This window comes from Cladophialophora yegresii (genome assembly GCF_000585515.1).
Source record: "Cladophialophora yegresii CBS 114405 chromosome Unknown aczIN-supercont1.4, whole genome shotgun sequence".
Classification (NCBI taxonomy): domain Eukaryota; kingdom Fungi; phylum Ascomycota; class Eurotiomycetes; order Chaetothyriales; family Herpotrichiellaceae; genus Cladophialophora; species Cladophialophora yegresii.
In genome coordinates, this window is record NW_006913048.1 from 1,332,555 (window position 1) to 1,349,669 (window position 17,115).

At 53.8% G+C, this 17,115-nt stretch overlaps 6 protein-coding genes across 6 annotated transcripts; 3 read left to right on the forward strand and 3 right to left on the reverse strand.

Moving 5' to 3' along the window:
* Positions 1-3,166: 3,166 nt before the first annotated feature.
* A1O7_05808 (uncharacterized protein) lies at positions 3,167-4,231 on the reverse strand (the record flags this gene model as incomplete). Its single annotated transcript, XM_007759816.1, has 1 exon — positions 3,167-4,231. The coding sequence occupies one exon, from the start codon at positions 4,229-4,231 to the stop codon at positions 3,167-3,169; it is 1,065 nt and encodes a 354-aa protein (XP_007758006.1).
* Positions 4,232-6,111: 1,880 nt separating this feature from the next.
* A1O7_05809 (uncharacterized protein) lies at positions 6,112-8,340 on the reverse strand (the record flags this gene model as incomplete). The annotated part of the gene is made up of 1 exon (XM_007759817.1): positions 6,112-8,340. The coding sequence occupies one exon, from the start codon at positions 8,338-8,340 to the stop codon at positions 6,112-6,114; it is 2,229 nt and encodes a 742-aa protein (XP_007758007.1).
* Positions 8,341-8,945: 605 nt separating this feature from the next.
* Positions 8,946-10,943, forward strand: A1O7_05810 (dihydroorotate dehydrogenase (fumarate); the record flags this gene model as incomplete). Its single annotated transcript, XM_007759818.1, has 1 exon — positions 8,946-10,943. The coding sequence occupies one exon, from the start codon at positions 8,946-8,948 to the stop codon at positions 10,941-10,943; it is 1,998 nt and encodes a 665-aa protein (XP_007758008.1).
* Positions 10,944-10,969: 26 nt separating this feature from the next.
* On the reverse strand, positions 10,970-11,539 carry A1O7_05811 (uncharacterized protein; the record flags this gene model as incomplete). Its single annotated transcript, XM_007759819.1, has 1 exon — positions 10,970-11,539. One exon carries the CDS (start codon positions 11,537-11,539, stop codon positions 10,970-10,972), a length of 570 nt encoding a protein of 189 aa, XP_007758009.1.
* A 459-nt stretch (positions 11,540-11,998) lies between these two features.
* Positions 11,999-14,036, forward strand: A1O7_05812 (nucleolar GTP-binding protein; the record flags this gene model as incomplete). The annotated part of the gene is made up of 2 exons (XM_007759820.1): positions 11,999-12,128; positions 12,181-14,036. 2 exons carry the CDS (start codon positions 11,999-12,001, stop codon positions 14,034-14,036), a joined length of 1,986 nt encoding a protein of 661 aa, XP_007758010.1.
* Positions 14,037-15,404: 1,368 nt separating this feature from the next.
* On the forward strand, positions 15,405-15,837 carry A1O7_05813 (uncharacterized protein; the record flags this gene model as incomplete). Its single annotated transcript, XM_007759821.1, has 2 exons — positions 15,405-15,507; positions 15,572-15,837. 2 exons carry the CDS (start codon positions 15,405-15,407, stop codon positions 15,835-15,837), a joined length of 369 nt encoding a protein of 122 aa, XP_007758011.1.
* Between the last annotated feature and the right edge of the window lie 1,278 nt (positions 15,838-17,115).

The window sequence follows — 17,115 nt, forward strand, 5'->3', positions numbered from 1 at the left end:
TTCCACGCCCTGTGAGTCGGTTCGGAAGCATCTTGCATCTCCAAACCAACTCGGTCGTCTCTTCTTTCCCAGAAACATCTGACGAGGGACTCAGCCCCTAATACCTACCACATACTTTTTGTCGGAGCTACACCGTAATATGGCCTCCGCTTTACTTACCTTCCCTGCAGAAGTCCGAGTTAAGATCTACAAAGCTCTCTTCGACGGGCTCGTGCTGAGTCCAGCATGGAAATATCTCGGCGGTGGGTTCCACGCTGCATTCATCCGGGAAGGACAATCTCCACGCACCAGTCTGATCGGGGCCATGGGCCTTGACCACCATCCCAATTCGGATCCTGATCTAGATCTAGGAAGCTACCTCCCTACGCCACCTCGTCACCCTGTTGACCTCAGCATTCTGCGCGTATGTCGCCAGATCTATGACGAGGCCTATTCTGTGCTTCTTCGGATGGCCACCTTTAGAGTGGCCACCGTCGAGGACCACATTCGTTTCACGCGGCCAGAATTGGTTCCGACGCTCGGACGTATTCGCAGCCTGAGCGTTACAAGCTCTGTATTACCAGAATGGTCGTCCACGCTGGTGCGGCTCGTGCTGCCCTCAGTCTCGCATCTGGAGATCCGCGACCTCCAAGCGCAGATCTCGCACGACCACATGATATCTGTCGATTTACTCCAGTCGCACCCCAGTGAACTACCGCAAGCCGAGCCCTACACTGTGCCAACCCTTCTTCGGGAGCTGCTCTCGAGCACGATAGAGGGTGGCCGGATCGCAACCATTTTTTCTCACGTCGCGGCAGCGGACGACATGTATGAGTGTTTGGTCTTGCATTTTTGGGTTGAATGTGATTGGGCAGGCATGGCGCCGCACAGTCACACGGCCAAGAACATCGTCTTTGTGTTTGGAGAGCAACGTGCGTGGGCACAAGGAGGTCGACGCGTGAGTACGTTGGCCCCTGCGCAGTGGGATGAGACTGCTTTTGTTTATCGTTCGGGGTTCTCCATGGAAAATAGAGCCCCTTAATCGCCCGACGCACCTTTAGTTCGGAAAGCCAACAGTTCGGCCTCGAGCATGTTCTGGTGGAATCACGATGAAAATTGCCAGCCGAGTGCGAACGGCCTGGACGATGGGAAAGCGGGCTCGAGAGCCTGAAAGCAGTATCCGCGTACAACAGTCGCACTACTCTGACAGGATGTTCTGCGGGGTTGGCACCTGCTAGAGCGTCGTCCCACAGCACCGTTCGCCGAGATCAAGAGCAAGGCATCCGGACGGCTCATATCATGCAATTGAGGACTGCGGATCACTGTGATGTCGGAAGAACCGGAAGCACCTCTGGTATTTGTGTAGGTCATACCTTTTCGACATATCTCGAGTCAATCCCTTCGGAGGCAAAACACGAGAACCTCGCTCTATCCATGGACTGTCCGGCGGTGTACACACAACGGCACATATGATCAGACTACCAGGTTGTTTGGCACTTGGACTTGTTGTTCCCTCACGGCGGCTTCTCATCCAGTGCAGATCAGGCCGAGGCTTTCCATCAGGGGCACAGCGCCCAGCACAGTACTGTGTAGCAACCGTCAGCTCACGCTACGTGGGTCCACCGCAGGCCTGAAGCACTCCTCATTCGACGCTGATATGACAGAAAAGGACAAGGCTGACGTGGCTATGTCCCGTCCATGTACATTTACCACGCTGACCCTCGATCCTCCAGGCATGCACAAGTCACGGCATTCAGGAGTGCGAAGGCTCTAGCCATGCCTCGCGTTCCATGGCTTTCTCTCGCTTCGTCCACAGAGTGTACGTGTACCAGTCTCCGCACGGAGCACGAGGACGAAGACAGTACGAGGGGAAGATATATGTCGAGCATCCGAGGTCCTCCGAGACCACCAGATCCAGCCGCCCGGACATGCCGCTGCAAACGCACACAGCGAGTGCGATTGTTGATGCTAGGCGAGCGCAAATGCCCAGCAGACCTAACATAACGTACTGGAGCATAGGCGGGGCGTAGGGACGCAGCGCAATCCACTCCAGGGATGGCATAGCTATGAAAGAGATATGGAATACGGAGTACGTACCTAGGTTGGCCAGGTACTTGGCTTGCAACCCTGCGCGTGCAGGCCACAGACAGGCGCACGGGCACGGGCACGGGCACATGCACTCCAGCGTATGCAAACAGAAACCACGATACGACGGATGCTTTTTGTCGTCGCAGAAAATGACTGTATTGCATTGCTGACTGTGCGGCGCGGTGCAGTGCCTGACTACATGTGCTGTGCTGTGTCCAGGCTGGCAGTGCATTGCATTGCATTGCGTGCACGGCCGGTGGGGCGGACGAGGCGGGCGAGGCGGCCAAGGCGGGCAAGGCACCACATCCACATGCGGAAAGCACACCCATGGACCATAAGAGGCAGTAGTCATCTGCTGTGTACGGAGTACTGAGAACCGAGGACCTGTAGTCAACGTATTCTACGTTGTCGTCGCTGTTCGGAGTACGCAGATTCGTAATCAGGCATTTTGGTATGATGCGATCATTCCCCAAGATCGTGGTATACGCATGGTGCACGTGTACCGGGTTCGCCAGTTGACGAATCGGCTAATTAATTAATCACTTGTTCACATATCTGAAGGCCACAATGCGATAATTACGATATGATCTAGTATGCCGTGGTACTAATATGATTAGTGCGTACGGAGTACTTGGGAAAGTGGACGAGTACGGTACAAAAACTGATGCTGATGAATCGCGCCCGTGAGACCCCTCGGCTGACTCAGGCGCTCGCGCTCAGTCACCCAACTCCAAACACCATCAGACATGCCAGCCACGACCTGCTGCACGGGTACAGAGGCGGTTGCCTGGACACATGTAGGACCCGACTTGAAAGATACATACTCGTTGACCCGTCCTCCACCAACGTGGTGTGGCAATGCCCGGGTAAATGTAGTATATACACACAATGTACGCTTCCATGCAGGTGTACATCAATTACAAGATCCGAAACTATCAATCCGCTAGCGTGGTACGAACCAGGACAGGAATCAATAACCGATGATCGTTGAATGCGAGAACGCTTCAAAAGACCCGCACCTCAATCCGAAGGCGGTGTCGATCCACGTCCCCGGTCGTAGGAGAAGAATCATAGAACCAAAATATCGACGACTGCCCCGTCAACGGCCCAGCAAATTCTGCCACCCGATCCGTTCGTACGTCACGACGGCCAGACAACTCGCCAGGACTGCCTCGGTGGTGATTTTGCTGTCGTGGCCATGGGCGTGCCCGTGCCCATTCCCCCTGTCTGTTCCGCTCTCATTCACGTGCCAGAGGAAGACCGTCAGCGTGCCTAGGACGTCGTGGTCCCGTCGCTGCTTGTAGACGGCCACGGGTGTCTGCTCAGCATCCTCGAGGATCAGATTGCCGTGCCCGACGGGCGTTGCGTCGTCCATTGCTGGGCTTGCGAGAATCCCCTTCTTCTCCCCCAGGGAGGGAGACCGCCATTTATAGCCGCCTGGAGTGACGATGTACTCGCGTTTCCAGCCGGTGCGGTTGATCAGATACCGGGACCGGATATCCGGCGTTGAACTGAGGTCGTTGGCGAGCGTTTGGGTATAGTGATTGCGATAGTGCATCTCGGGCGTGATGTTGTACAGAGTTAGTGAGACAGACATGCCCGTGAGGCCTTGCCAGCCGCGGTACTTTATCTCGGCGACTGGGTACGCTTTCTCCTTCGCTGAGCCTGTCGTGCTGTGGGTGGACGACCGAGACTCGAATGTCAAGCTGTCGTGCAGTGGTGATGGTGGTAAGCCGCTGATCTCGCCTTCTTGGGTGACTCGTTGCCGGCCAGCAGTTTGCTTGAAGCTCCCACTCCCATGCTTGTGGGTGGGACCACGAAAGACCTCAAACGAAGGTGGCAGGAAGTACTTCTGCTTCCACCATTTCAGGTCGTTCGTCACAAAAATCGGCTCGTTCGAGGGAGTTGATAAATCGAAGATGGGCCCCGTTTGGGCAATCCCGGCGTCCACGTCCACTACGCTGAAGCGGATGTTCTGCGGACAAACCAGCCCCACGGGCGTGCTTTTGAGGATTTGGAATCTGCGGACGGGGCCATCGGGTTCCTGCGTGGCGTGGACCCGTTGCTCGTCGTGCTGCTGGTGCTCCTGCTGGACGTCGAGGAACTCGCGCTGCTCTGGCTCGCTGACCGTTCGGTGATGGTGGGCCGTGCGTGGCCGATCCATAGACAGTCGTGGAGCGGGTCTGGCTCAAAGGTGTTGGTCGCGGATTTCAGGCGGTCTTGTTTCGCCTTGGCCGCTTTCTTGCTCGGTTTTCTCTCCCGCGGATGGCAAGGACAGCCTCCTGGGTAGTAGATCTCACGCAGGGTGATTGTTGTGTGACGTCTTCGGCCATTGACCACCACGTTAGTCTCCTCTTCGGGGAACAATGCATTGTATGAGGGGAGAATGTCTGAATCAGCCATTTTGACCTGATCTCGGCACAAGGCCGAACGGGTTATACTGTTGTCGTGTGTCTGGGCACGAAACGAAGGGGAAGGGGGAGAGTGCCTGGATGTCCGCGGCGCTGACTGAGAGATATAATCCTCAACATGACCACGTACTCCCGTAGACTGACCTTTAAAACAACGGGGGATCCGCAATTACGATGTTGTGGATAAATGAATAGGGTATTGGTGCTTGAGGGAACTGGTCGCCGGAAGGCTGGTGGTTGGCTGGTCCGCTCGGATGCGCACGGAAGGCTGCGCAATGCTGGGCCTTATGGGCCCCGGCACCACAGACTCGCCGGGATTTTGCACACGATACCGAGAATACAGCCCACCCAAGAGGTAATATGCTGCTATGCTGATGTGGAGTGCTTGCGTCAGCGTTAGACGGCTGTCACTCCTCGGACCCCTTCGGGCAGCGTGCCACAGAAATCGCACCACTCAGCCCGCCTTATGTCGACTGACTGATGTTCTAGACTCGTGTTTGGCCCGGCTGCCTCGAAGGTTGTGCAAATTGCGGTGAGGTTATGTAAGATGGATAATACTCAGAAATGCATGTAACAAAGCAACAAATTGCCTTGCCTGAGGCTGGAAATCGAAATGGGTCAAACCCTCCGTCCTGGCCGGTTTTATATGCTTGGGTCGAGGGTCCGGAATAAAAGTCTGCCTTACCCTTCCGACTTCTCTCGACTGTTCTACTCAAGGTCATCGGAGCCTACTCAATAGCAGGCATGAGATATCTGCAGGACCTCCACACAAGTTTCGAGTATATATAGAACGTGATGGTCTCGTGCTTTCGACACATGTGCTTTTATTGGCCAAAACCTGGGGTAGGACGTATCCGTATTGTCGGAGACGCCTTTCAGCGCTGCTCCATAAACGCCCAGCAAGCCCAGCACTTTGCCGAGGCCAAGGGTAAAACGCCAGGCAGACTTCTCGAGTCCTCCGCCAATCAAAGCCAGCCAACGCTCGACTGGCTTCAGCCTCGCCTAGAAGGACAAGACTTGCGTTGTCATCGTATGACTATCAACATCGAGATCAGCGACCCTGGTCCGGGGAGGTCGTTGGAAACTCGGGTAAAACGTGGTCAAGTGGAAGTCCAGGTGATGGAGTTCGAATGAAAGTGCTAGTTGTCACATGTGAGTAAAGCAGGATAATACTGGGGAAGACCTGTTGGGCACCTGTAGAAAACAAATTTGGGGAAAGCCCGCACCGCACGTACACGGACGAAAGCCAGACTTCAACAATTTCATCCTAGCGCTATGGCCTCGTGGATTTGTAGCATATTCCTTCGACTTGTTGATTGTCGCTGAGAAGCGTTCAATTTCTCTTAGGCGGTCAAAGGGACTTGTCAGGACGGTTATCGCATCGATGCTGCCTTTCTGCGTTGATAAGATGTACCAGAATCAAATCACTCGGAGGTGCGGCGGAGTGTTGCAGCATATCTTTGCATACTTCACAGGGGCAAGAAGGCTTCATTCGTGGCGACTCGGCCAGTACCGTGCACCTTTTGGGGCTTTCTCCAGATTTACCTTGGAGAGGAGGTTGGGAAGGAGCTCTGGGCTCGCATTATATCGTGGTTCCGACTCCTGGTAATTCGGCACATGCAATACATTTTGTTCAGCCCAAACACCATTGTTGGCTGTCAGGCAGCATCGTTCCCACAAATACTGATAAGTTGCCATGATCGGTGGCCGGTGACATAATTGTCGTCCTAATGGGATCAGTATGGGGCGCTCTGAGTGTCTGAAGGTCTCCCGATGCGGCAACTTCGGAAATGTCCAGCGAAACGTTCGAGACCAGTGCAGCAAACAAGACATGATATGGTGATTCTTCTTCGATTCTGACTAGGACGGCATGGTCGTCAATCGCAGCTTCGTCATACTCAGCTGGTCCAACACGCTTGCCTCGCTTCAGAATCAATGCAAGACGCACAGAGCCTGGTACTTCCATCTTCGTCTGTCGTGTTCCGGAAACCAGCACCGATGGTTCGGGTGCATCACTAGTTCTGCAAACATGAAACACCACATTCCCGGTGGAAGTAGCGACAAGAATCCTTGCCTCTTGCTCTGTGCCTTGCTCAATCAAAAGCCCTGGCGCGTGCAGCATCAGTCCCCGCTCTGTGAAAATATGCCCGGCCTCGTTCTGTTCTTCTTCAGCAGCCTTCCGCTGGTCTAGTTTCAGGGTCAGATTGCCCCGAAGTGTTGCCGGAGCCCACCTGCGCCCTGGGGTCTTCAATCTGGGACCAGTCCAGAACGCCATCATCGAAGGAGTTGGTCTCAAACATTGCCAAAAATGGTACATCCTGTCTTCTTCCCTTGCAAAACGCGCGATATCTTCCATGCGTAGACCAGCCAGGGTGGCTAAGCAAAGCGCCTCGTCGGTGGCGTAGCTCTTGGAGCGATTGCGACCCGAGGCATGAAGAAACTGGATGAGACCGGCAGCTGGGATATTCATGTCACCATAATTCGCATGGCGGTAGTTGATCAGAGCCGCCAACAGAGAGCCCCCGAAATCCTCGGCATAATTGTCCTGCCGCAGGGCAGTTTCAATCTGTCCAATGTCGATGCTACGATCAGCAAACTGAAAATGCAAAGACCGTGCGAGGGCGCCTTCCTGCAAAGTCCATAGTCGGGTAAGCCACGTCGAACAAGTGATGTACAGGGCAATCTCTGGCACGAGAAGGTGAGAAGAATCAATCTGCTCCAAGTATGCGTCAACAACCAAGACTATGTCGGCTTGTCGATAGGTTCTCCTGAGATTCATGATCGCTAGAGCCCGAGCCTCTGGTGGGTGGGTGGGCACGCAGACGGTGTCAATCCAGTATGGCACGGTCCCCCACCCATCCGGATAGAGGTTTGCAACCATGCTCCCGAGCCGGGCTAGTTGACATCGCGGAAGCGAGTTTTCTTTTGGGTTGCCTAGTCCATGAGACCACACGTGCGAGATTGCAACATAAGCTACCGCGCGTTGACTATCAAGCAACTCGATTGTACTGCGCTCGGTGTAGTCGCTGTTCGAAACAAGGGGCAAATGACCGGCTTGGAGGATGGCGAGGATTTCGGCCTGTTGCGCTGTGACATTGACACAGGAGCTGTCCTGACACACATGTGTAGTTCTGTATGCCTCCCGGTCCACTTTGTTGACCACACAATCCACTTCACAGGCTTTCGAATGTTGGAACTGGGAATCTGGACGTCTGACACGGGAAATCATGTAAAGGCAATCCACAGGCAACGACTCTGTCAGGTACGCCACTTGCTTTAGGCACCAGCCGCGTCCGACCATACAGGTTTCCAGAAGGCCGGTCCGAAGACTGTTGGAGTTACGAGCTTCATTCCGGTCCAGCCTTTTGGCCAGAAACTGGAAAAGGACAACAATGAGGAGCTCTGTGGAACTTTGAGGAATCCCTAAAGCTTTGCAATTCTTCTCGCGTTCCACAATCACCATTTTCACCTGGGTGAGCAGCCTGCAAATGCTTCGCCACTCTTTGTTCCATTCCGGTTCCCACGGGTCCGATCTAGTTGCGAAGAAGTCGACCGTGATCCGCCGTAGTCTCTCTGTGGATATAATGGACGGCCCAGTTGGATTCTGCCGGATAAAGCGGCCACGTTGGAAGAGAGGGCCGAAGATGGTTTCGAGGAGGCCGAAGCAGAGCCAGGCCTGCAGGACTTTGTCGATTTCAGTTGCAGTCTTATTGCAGTGCCGTGGATTGACAATGTCGGTGATTGTAAAGCCTAGTCTCTCTGGATAAGTCTCGAAGGGCTCAGAATAAGGCATGTCATCACAGAGGTAGGGTACTTCGACAGGCGGGTATACGGCATGCCGCATCTTCAGGATATGGTCCATTGTCGCTAACTGCTGAGCACATTAGATTGTACGATAGATCATCACGTGTGGTGCCAGCCACATGCTGGATGGATCTGCACACGGTTGCCCCTTGAACCAGTAAAACTACCAGGTTTTGGGTCTTCGCTGACCTAGCTGTCGTCCAAAGAAGGAGGAGATGGCTGAGTTCACTTGTCCTCAGCTCGCGAGGCTTCGAGACTTGAGCATACGTCATTCTCCAGCTTCGGAGGCAAGACAGACTTGCTTCTGCCGAGATGTGTCCTTCTTGGTCAGGAACGATTCATGACTGAGATGCGGTCTTGGGCTTGATGCCCCGTACAGTCCAAAGACACGTTGAGGCAGGAGAGAAACGAAGTGAGAAAGCAGTGAAGGAGACGTGAGCAAACAGCAGCGGCAGGTTTTCCGACAACAGGCCCGCCAATCACGTCATCGGATTTGAAAGTAGTTTGACAGCATCATCACCATCATTCCGACGTGTAATGAACTTACAGATTCAACCCCGTGCATCTTTACTCACTTCTCTAGAGGTTTGACCCCTTCCCATACATAAACTTAGCACCAGCGCTTCTGTCTGGCAAGGCGTGATCTGGGTTGATCCAGCTGCCATGATTCGTTTCGGAGTCAGACAAGGCGCCACGAGAGAGCTCGTTCACACCCTGGAAGCTCGAAGAACGCCTCGATCGTCACCTCCGCTGTTGAGAACAGCCGTAATTTCGACGTCCAGGGGCCCTCATGGCTCGTTCCACTTCAGTCTAAGCCGTGCCCGGAGGTCCGACACTGTATTCAAACGCCATGCCTCGACATCTGCGGACGGCGCCCCCAAACCGTCACGGCTGCTCGATCTCCTAGTGGGTGCTACTCTTGTGTTGGGCGCCGGTATCTTCTACTTCTACATCACAGACACGCGTGCGAGCGCACATCGCTATATCATAATCCCGACTCTAAGGTTATTTTACCCTGATCCAGAAGACGCTCACCAGGCCGGCAATCACATTCTCAAAGCACTCTGGGACTTCGGACTCCACCCTCGCGAACGAGGCGATTTTGATGCGGACAAGGGCCTTGAAGTAGAGGTCTTTGGACAGCTTCTGCGGAATCCCCTTGCTACTTCCGCTGGCATAGACAAGCAGGCCGAGATCCCAGATGCCCTTTTTGAGATTGGCCCGGCCATTGTCGAAATTGGAGGCACCACCCCCATGCCACAAGACGGCAATGAAAAGCCTCGGGTGTTTCGGTTGACCTCACAACAAGCTATGATCAACCGATATGGTTTGAACTCTGAAGGCGCCGACTATGTTGCAATGAAACTTCGAAACAGGGTTAGGAAATTTGCGCACTCGCTGGGACTCGGTCAAGACGAGATTGCCGAGAAGGCAGTGCTGGACGGCATTGCAGGTGTGCCTCCGGGAAGCTTGACTCCGGGGAAATTGCTTGCTGTTAATATTGCTAAAAACAAATTCACACCAGAAAACGACGTGGAGGCTGTGACGAATGATTATGTCTACTGCGTTGAGACCCTCGGCCCATATGCCGACATTCTGGTCGTCAATGTCTCCAGCCCGAATACCCCCGGTCTTCGGTCTTTGCAAGAAGGAGACAAGCTAAAGAGGATTTTGGGCGGCGTGGTCGAAGCAGCCCACAAGGTTGAAAGGCGCACCCGACCTTTTGTCATGGTCAAAGTCAGTCCCGACGAGGACTCAGATGAGCAGATTGCTGGGATATGTGACGCAGTTTGGGCCAGCGGAGTGGATGGAGTGGTAGTTGGGAATACCACAAATCGTCGACCCGAGGCGCTATCCCAATTCAAAAGCTATTCACCCCTAGAGCAGCAAAATATGCTCGAGAGGGGTGGGTTTTCCGGGCCTCACCTCTTTGAAGGAGTCACTGCTTTGGTGAAGAAATATAGGAAGCATCTGGCAGAGAGACCTCCCGGCATTCAAAAACCAGATTCGCTACCTGCTAGGAAGGGGGCGTTGAAAGCTGATGCAGACGCTATCAGAGGCAGCCTCGCAGCTAGAACCGAGACGGGTGCCGATACCCCACCAGAAGCAGAGTCCAACAAGGTTACTGCGTCTGTCGACAGTGGTGTCGTTCCAGTCAACGGCATGATCCAGGACGGTGGTTCTGCCAAGCAACCGCTAATCAATCTTCCCACTGATCGGCTTTTCGACAAGTCGCCAATAGCAGATGATAAGTCGCCAGCAACAGACGACAAATCGCCAGCAGCAGATGGCAATTCGCAGGTCGAAAAAGTACCTGCTCCTGACCCGGGTGTGCGTGATGTAGTAGAGAGACGGCAGCTCAGGTCCATTCAGGAGGCTATCGAGAGGCTTCCGCCCAAGGCGCAGCGTGATGCTCTCGAGCGGCTTGAGTCTCCTGGGCCACATCTGGGTCTGCTAGATCAGCCCAAAGCCATATTCGCGACCGGAGGTATCACTAACGGCAGACAAGCACTTGAAGTGCTCAACGCAGGTGCGAATGTGGCAATGGTCTATACTGCCTTGGTCTATGGAGGTGTCGGCACCATCTCGAGAATCAAGGACGAGATGCGTGAGGAAATGGGAAGACAGGCCCAACCCAAGGGGGCAATGGTTCCCAAATGAAGTCGGATGTCGAAGCATACCTGAAATCAGCACTTCGGCCGCTGCAGTTCCAGCGTGATTTCATTGATAGTCGCGCCATTATGCTCGATGGTTTCCTTCGAGATGGGGCGGAAGCCTGCATTGGCCAGCATCCGGGAACTTGCGATGTTCCTGTCGTCAATGACAGCCTTCAGCACCTCGGGAACAGACACAACATCCTCTTCCGTGCCGGAGCCCGAATTTGCATCCTCGATCGCCACGCCCTTTGTCGGCAACTCCCACCAGGCCTGAAGCCAGCGCTGGAATGCCTCAGTAGCATACCCTCGTCCCCAGTATTCAGTCCGGAACATAGAACCACATTCAGGTGGCTCTGCGATGTGGCAGCCCAAGACCCCAATGACTGTTCCGGGGTTCGACAGCTCCTCAATCGCAAAGTTGAAAGTGGTTGCGTCATTCGGCGGCAGGGACCTGTTCATCCAGATTTGGGTTGCCTCCTTGTCAATATCAATCGTCCCTGTAGATGTCCACTTCATGACTTCAATCTGAGTACGCAAGATGTGGAAGTCCTCAAGGTCTGACTGTCGGATAGGCCGCATGAGAAGACGAGCCGTGGTCATGTGTAATGCAGGCGCCGGGAAAACTGGGCGTGTGGTTTTCTTCATGGTAGGCTAAAGCATAAGAATAGGGGCAAGGAAAAGGTTTTCGCATTCACAGGTGGCCGGGTATTGGGGATGGGAAACTAGGCTTGATGTACTCCGTACTCCGTACCATGTCGTGAATTGCCGAGTACAATGGGTCTTAGCTATATGTGCCCGCTTCCACAGAGGCTGTCTGGTGACTCAAATAAATCGCCCTCGCAGCCAAGCGAGGCCAGAGCCTCCAATTGTAACATTGCTAGCGCACGCTAGTCTCAATTCGGGCAGTACACTCTTCCAACCAATGACGACCCAGAGCGCTAAACCAGGCACTCGGCAGACCTTCTTTGGTTACGCAGTCTCGACATTTTTTTGTCCGCAGCAACTGGCGACCGCCACGACTGTTCCCCTCCATCGACGTTTCTGGCGCACACCGACAAGATGAAGACGACCTGGAAAGATATCGCACCGGTGCCGACGTCTCAAGAGTTCATTGATATTGTGCTCAGTCGAACACAGCGGCGGCTCCCGACACAGATCCGTGCAGGTTTCAAAATCAGCAGAATAAGAGGTGAGATTTTGCCGGCTGATATCGAGGCCTTGTGGTTGACTAGGTCGCCCAGGTTTCTACACCCGAAAGGTCAAGTTCACCTCCGAGACATTCTGCGAAAAGTTGCAGGCAATCCTCGATGGGTTTCCTCGGCTACAAGACATTCATCCCTTCCACAAAGATCTCCTCAACACCCTCTACGATGCCGACCACTTCAAGATTGCTCTGGGCACTTTATCGACCGCCAAACGACTCATCGAGACAGTGGCGAGAGACTATGTCCGACTCTTGAAGTATGCACAGTCCCTGTTCCAATGCAAATCCCTTAAGCGGGCGGCTTTGGGTCGGATGGCCACAATCTGCAAGAGACTGAAAGACCCGTTGGTGTATCTTGAGCAGGTGCGGCAACATCTTGGGCGCCTGCCCAGCATAGATCCCAACACCCGCACACTCTTGATTTGCGGATACCCCAATGTGGGAAAGTCGAGCTTTCTCAAGTCGATAACACGAGCCGATGTCGATGTTCAGCCCTATGCTTTTACCACGAAATCCCTCTTTGTGGGTCACTTCGATTACAAGTACTTACGATTTCAAGCCATCGACACACCAGGAATCCTGGATCACCCGCTGGAAGAGATGAACACCATCGAAATGCAGTCAATCACGGCAATTGCACATCTGAGATCAGCCATTCTGTATTTTATGGACTTGTCAGAACAATGCGGCTACACGGTACAAGCACAGATGGCCCTTTTCAGCTCGATTAAGCCTCTATTCGCCAATAAACTCGTCTTTATCGTGGTGAACAAGACCGATGTGATGAAGCCCGAGGACCTGGACCCCGAAACACAGCAACAGTTGAAGGACCTGTTGACTCAAAATTCGAACACAGAACTTGTGCAGTTGTCTTGCGTGACCAGTGAAGGCGTTCAGGAGGTCAAGAACGCGGTGTGTGATCGGCTGATCGCGGATCGTGTAGCGGCGAAGTTGAAGGCGGGACAAGCGTCGCAAGCAGCAACCTCAGATGCGCCAACGGGACGTCTCGGGGATCTCCTTGCTCGAATACACGTAGCACGGCCGCTGGAAGGCTCCGTCAGCGAAACTCACATTCCCGAAGCGGTCTTGAACGGGACGCATAAGAAATACAGCAAGGAAGACCCGGATAGAAGGCGGCTAGCACGCGACGTCGAAGAGCAGAATGGAGGTGCTGGTGTCTACAATATAAATCTACGGGAATTTTACGATCTTGCAGACCCCGAATGGAACAACGACCGGATCCCCGAGTTTTTCCAGGGCAAGAATATCGCCGATTATGTGGATCCAGACATTGAGCAGAAACTGGCCGAGCTTGAAGCAGAGGAAGAGAGACTTACGACGGAAGGATACTACGACGAAAGTGAAGACATGGAGGACGAGGACGATGCGGAGATCCGCATGAAGGCCAATCTGATACGCAACAAGAAGACGCTCATGATGAACGAGGCGCGCATGAAGAAGAGCCTGAAGAACAAAGCCCAAATACCTCGGGCAAAGAAAACCCGCACGCTCGGGCAGATGGAGAAGCATTTCAACTCCATCGGGCTTGATGCGTCGGCGCCCACTGACCGAGCAAGAGCACAAATTCGCAACGCCAAGCCGGCTTCCGAAGCTGGTGGTGAAGCGATGGAACTCGATGGGCCTTCTGCAAGGCTTGCCAAATCTCTTTCCAGAACTCCCAAGACGAACAGACTCACTGATGGGTTAGGCGTGAGCGCCACGGGCATCACCGATCCAGTCAGGCAAGACAAGGCGCAACGTATGGCGAAGCTGAGTCAACGGAAAATGAATCGTATGGCCAGACAGGGCGAGGCAGACAGGCATGAGACTGCATCTCTGCCGGCGCACTTGCTCAAGGGCAAGAGAAAGATGGGCAGCACCCGATCGAGATGATCTGGTCAGGTAGTCCCGAGGGTTGACGATATCATGCTCATGCTTTCTTTCGGAGTTGAGATGTCCTCTGGCTCAGACATCCCGGGTTAGATCGTTGGCCATGGCATGAGACGGCACGGCGGCCTTGAGGTTCAGATAGAAAAGTTCATGATACCACAGGGCGGTTAGACGACTGAAATGCCCTACGTTTCCCACAATTGCAAAGACAATGCATTCATTCCTCTGGTCTTCCCTCTGGTCGTTAGTCCTTGGGCGGCACGCCCATTGACAAACCGTGCCAAACCCCGCTTCCCAGCCTTGCGCCAAAATCACGTCGAAGTCAATATTTGTCTGGTCTGTAACCACTTATCCTTAAGTTATTTGACGACTTCGAGGAAGACGCCTATACCAAGGTTGGCACAGACAATTCTGATTTGGTATCTATGAAGCTCACATCGACGTCATCGAAATCATCGCCGTTGCGAATGAGACTACGGTAATGTCCAAGGTTGCATCTGCAAAGGTCGAACGCCCACATGGCATTCCAATTTCTGGTGGCCCTACCCAACACCCTCCTCTACACCAGCGCAGAGCAGTCAGAATGACGGCCATCGATATCCAGCAGGCAACCCAGGAACTGGCCGATAGGTTGACAGGGCGTTCTAAGCTTCACGCTGTCTCCCCGGATCCCCGGATTCGCCAGATAAGAAGGCGATGGGAATCTGGGGCGACCGACGACAAAATCCTGTGATATTGACTACGCTGGCGAGTGTCGTGTCAGCCGCAGCTGAAATCTGACGTCCCACTAGGCACGCTTTGAGAACTCTGGTCCCAGCTAGCCATTCCGCCTTGATGACTCTGGTCCCAGCTAGCCATTTCACCTTGATGACTCTGGTCCCAGCTAGCCACTTCGCCTTTGGCTTCAGCACGACTGGCTCCCTGGCGGACAGATGCGTGATAACTTGCACGATGCACAAAATGGACCATGACCAGTTGCAGCTCTACCAAATCAGGGTCGATAACTGCATGTTCTGGACCCTTGGTACCCTTGTCGTAACCAGATTTTCGATCAGAGTCGTGCATTGCATCGCTTTGCTTTTGGAGCCATGCACCAGCAGCGGTCAGCTGTGTCTGGATTGACTTTCCACGAAGTCCAAGCAAGCAGCACTGCAAGAACGTGGTGCAGATATGTCAGAAAGCGCTTCATTTGAAGAGGCTCGTGACCTGGAAGCTCTGCTTTGCAGTGCTCGGACTGTGTATATAAAGGTTCTTCAGCCCTCCCTCAGCAGCCTCTACTCTCATTTTCGCAGTCAACCCACCAATCTACAAGCTGTACTAGGGAGCGAATAATTGGCCTCGGGTATTCCATTCCCAACACTTTGAACTATCATGTCTGCCTACGTGGATCAGGTCTACCGTGAGAAGGGCGGAGTGCGCTGGTTGTTGACCGATGAAGAGCGCAAACACATTGTCGAGCTCCTCGATACCAACGGTAAGGATCTTTCGTTTGCGCACACCAGTCTAGAGTTCATGGACTGTGTAATTGACTCCGACAGAATCCACTGTCTCCCACCTCAAGGGAACGAACATGACGATCGCTCGAATGACTTGTGTCAAGTGTGGCAAACGATCCGGACTGGACGACCTCGTTCACAATGCCGTCGAGGGAGGCATCCACAACAAAGAGTTTATGGTCGACGTGCTGGTGAATGGGCCCAAGGGCGCGAGTCCCCTGCATCACCTGGACTGCTCGCGATGCTCTGAACGATTCAAGCAGATGTGCACCTGGCACAACGATGAAGACTGCGGAAGCTGGGACTAGGCCGCCCGCCGCCTGTTCGTCCTGCATACTTGATCTTGCGCATGCAGGGCCGGGCCAGTGGCAGCCACGGGAAGCCAAGGAAGCCAAACATGCAGACTGTACCAGCTGGGTGCCAGCACACGACATAAATCGTTGGCGTTTCTCTAAACGCATTGTAGCAAGTCAAAGATGAGAACTCGAACTTAGTTGTCCCCCAGGGTCTCGGCCCTCCTGCAATGTGCCATCTCTGTTTGTTCAGCTGTGAGCTCGAAGTCCGACCCTGGCGAATCAACTTCTTCGGCCACAAAGTCTAGAATGGCAATTAGCCGAAGAATTTCGCACAACGCTGTCCTGTGATCCGTAAAGTATCTCGGGCTGGTGCATGAGCCACATCAGCATTATCACCTCTAAGTTTCTCTCTCAGCTAGCCACATTGTGCCATTCCTCTGGCCGAAAGTTCGGATCTGGATGAAGCAACGACTTTCGCACAGCTGAAAGTAGTGCAGTTTCGCCAAGGATCCCAGACCCGCTTGATCCAGGTCGCTCGAAATTGGGACCATCTACTCCGTACCTTCAGCTGTGTACCTTTTCTTGAACCGATACCTGGCCGTTCGCTACAGATAAATGCCCTTCTTGCCGACAACGCATCATGCATGTGTGTGGCAACTCGAGCGACATACAGCCGAGTCTCGACTCAAGAGGACGTGGGGCAAGGAAATGGGCTTCGGGCTAGACTGCACGTGCAGTTGAGGACAGGCTCGAAGCTCTAAATCGTGCAGTAAGCGGTGCAGAGAGTCGGGCCCAACGACCGCTCCGGAAAGAGCCAAGGAGTCGATGCACCCTGCAGTGTGTGCGCAATCCCATTTCCAACGGTTGGTTGGTCGTTGATGTGTTCGAGCTGTTCATAACGTTACCGCGGGTGAGTCAGGGAGTCAGCAAGAACTTCGAACGCTTCAACGAGGGCCAACGAGCGTCTGTGGTACAGCCAACAGCTTGCTACAAGAGGTCACCGCCGCAGTATTGATTGTTTGTGTCTATATTGCCTAAACCTGAGAACAGCCGATTCGGCAATTGGAAACGGCGAATTTGGCACGGGGAAAGCCGATAAACAGGAAAATGAACAGCCACGTGGGGATAACAGATCAGACGGAGAGCAGACATCAGGGTGCTTCTGAGAATGGCACCGGATCCTCGACGCTGGCGAATGGCGTTGGCAATACCAATGTACATCCATCAGGCACCCAAGGACGGCCATTCTTGCTGCTCCATTCCGCTGATTCAGAGGAGGCTTTGAAGCAA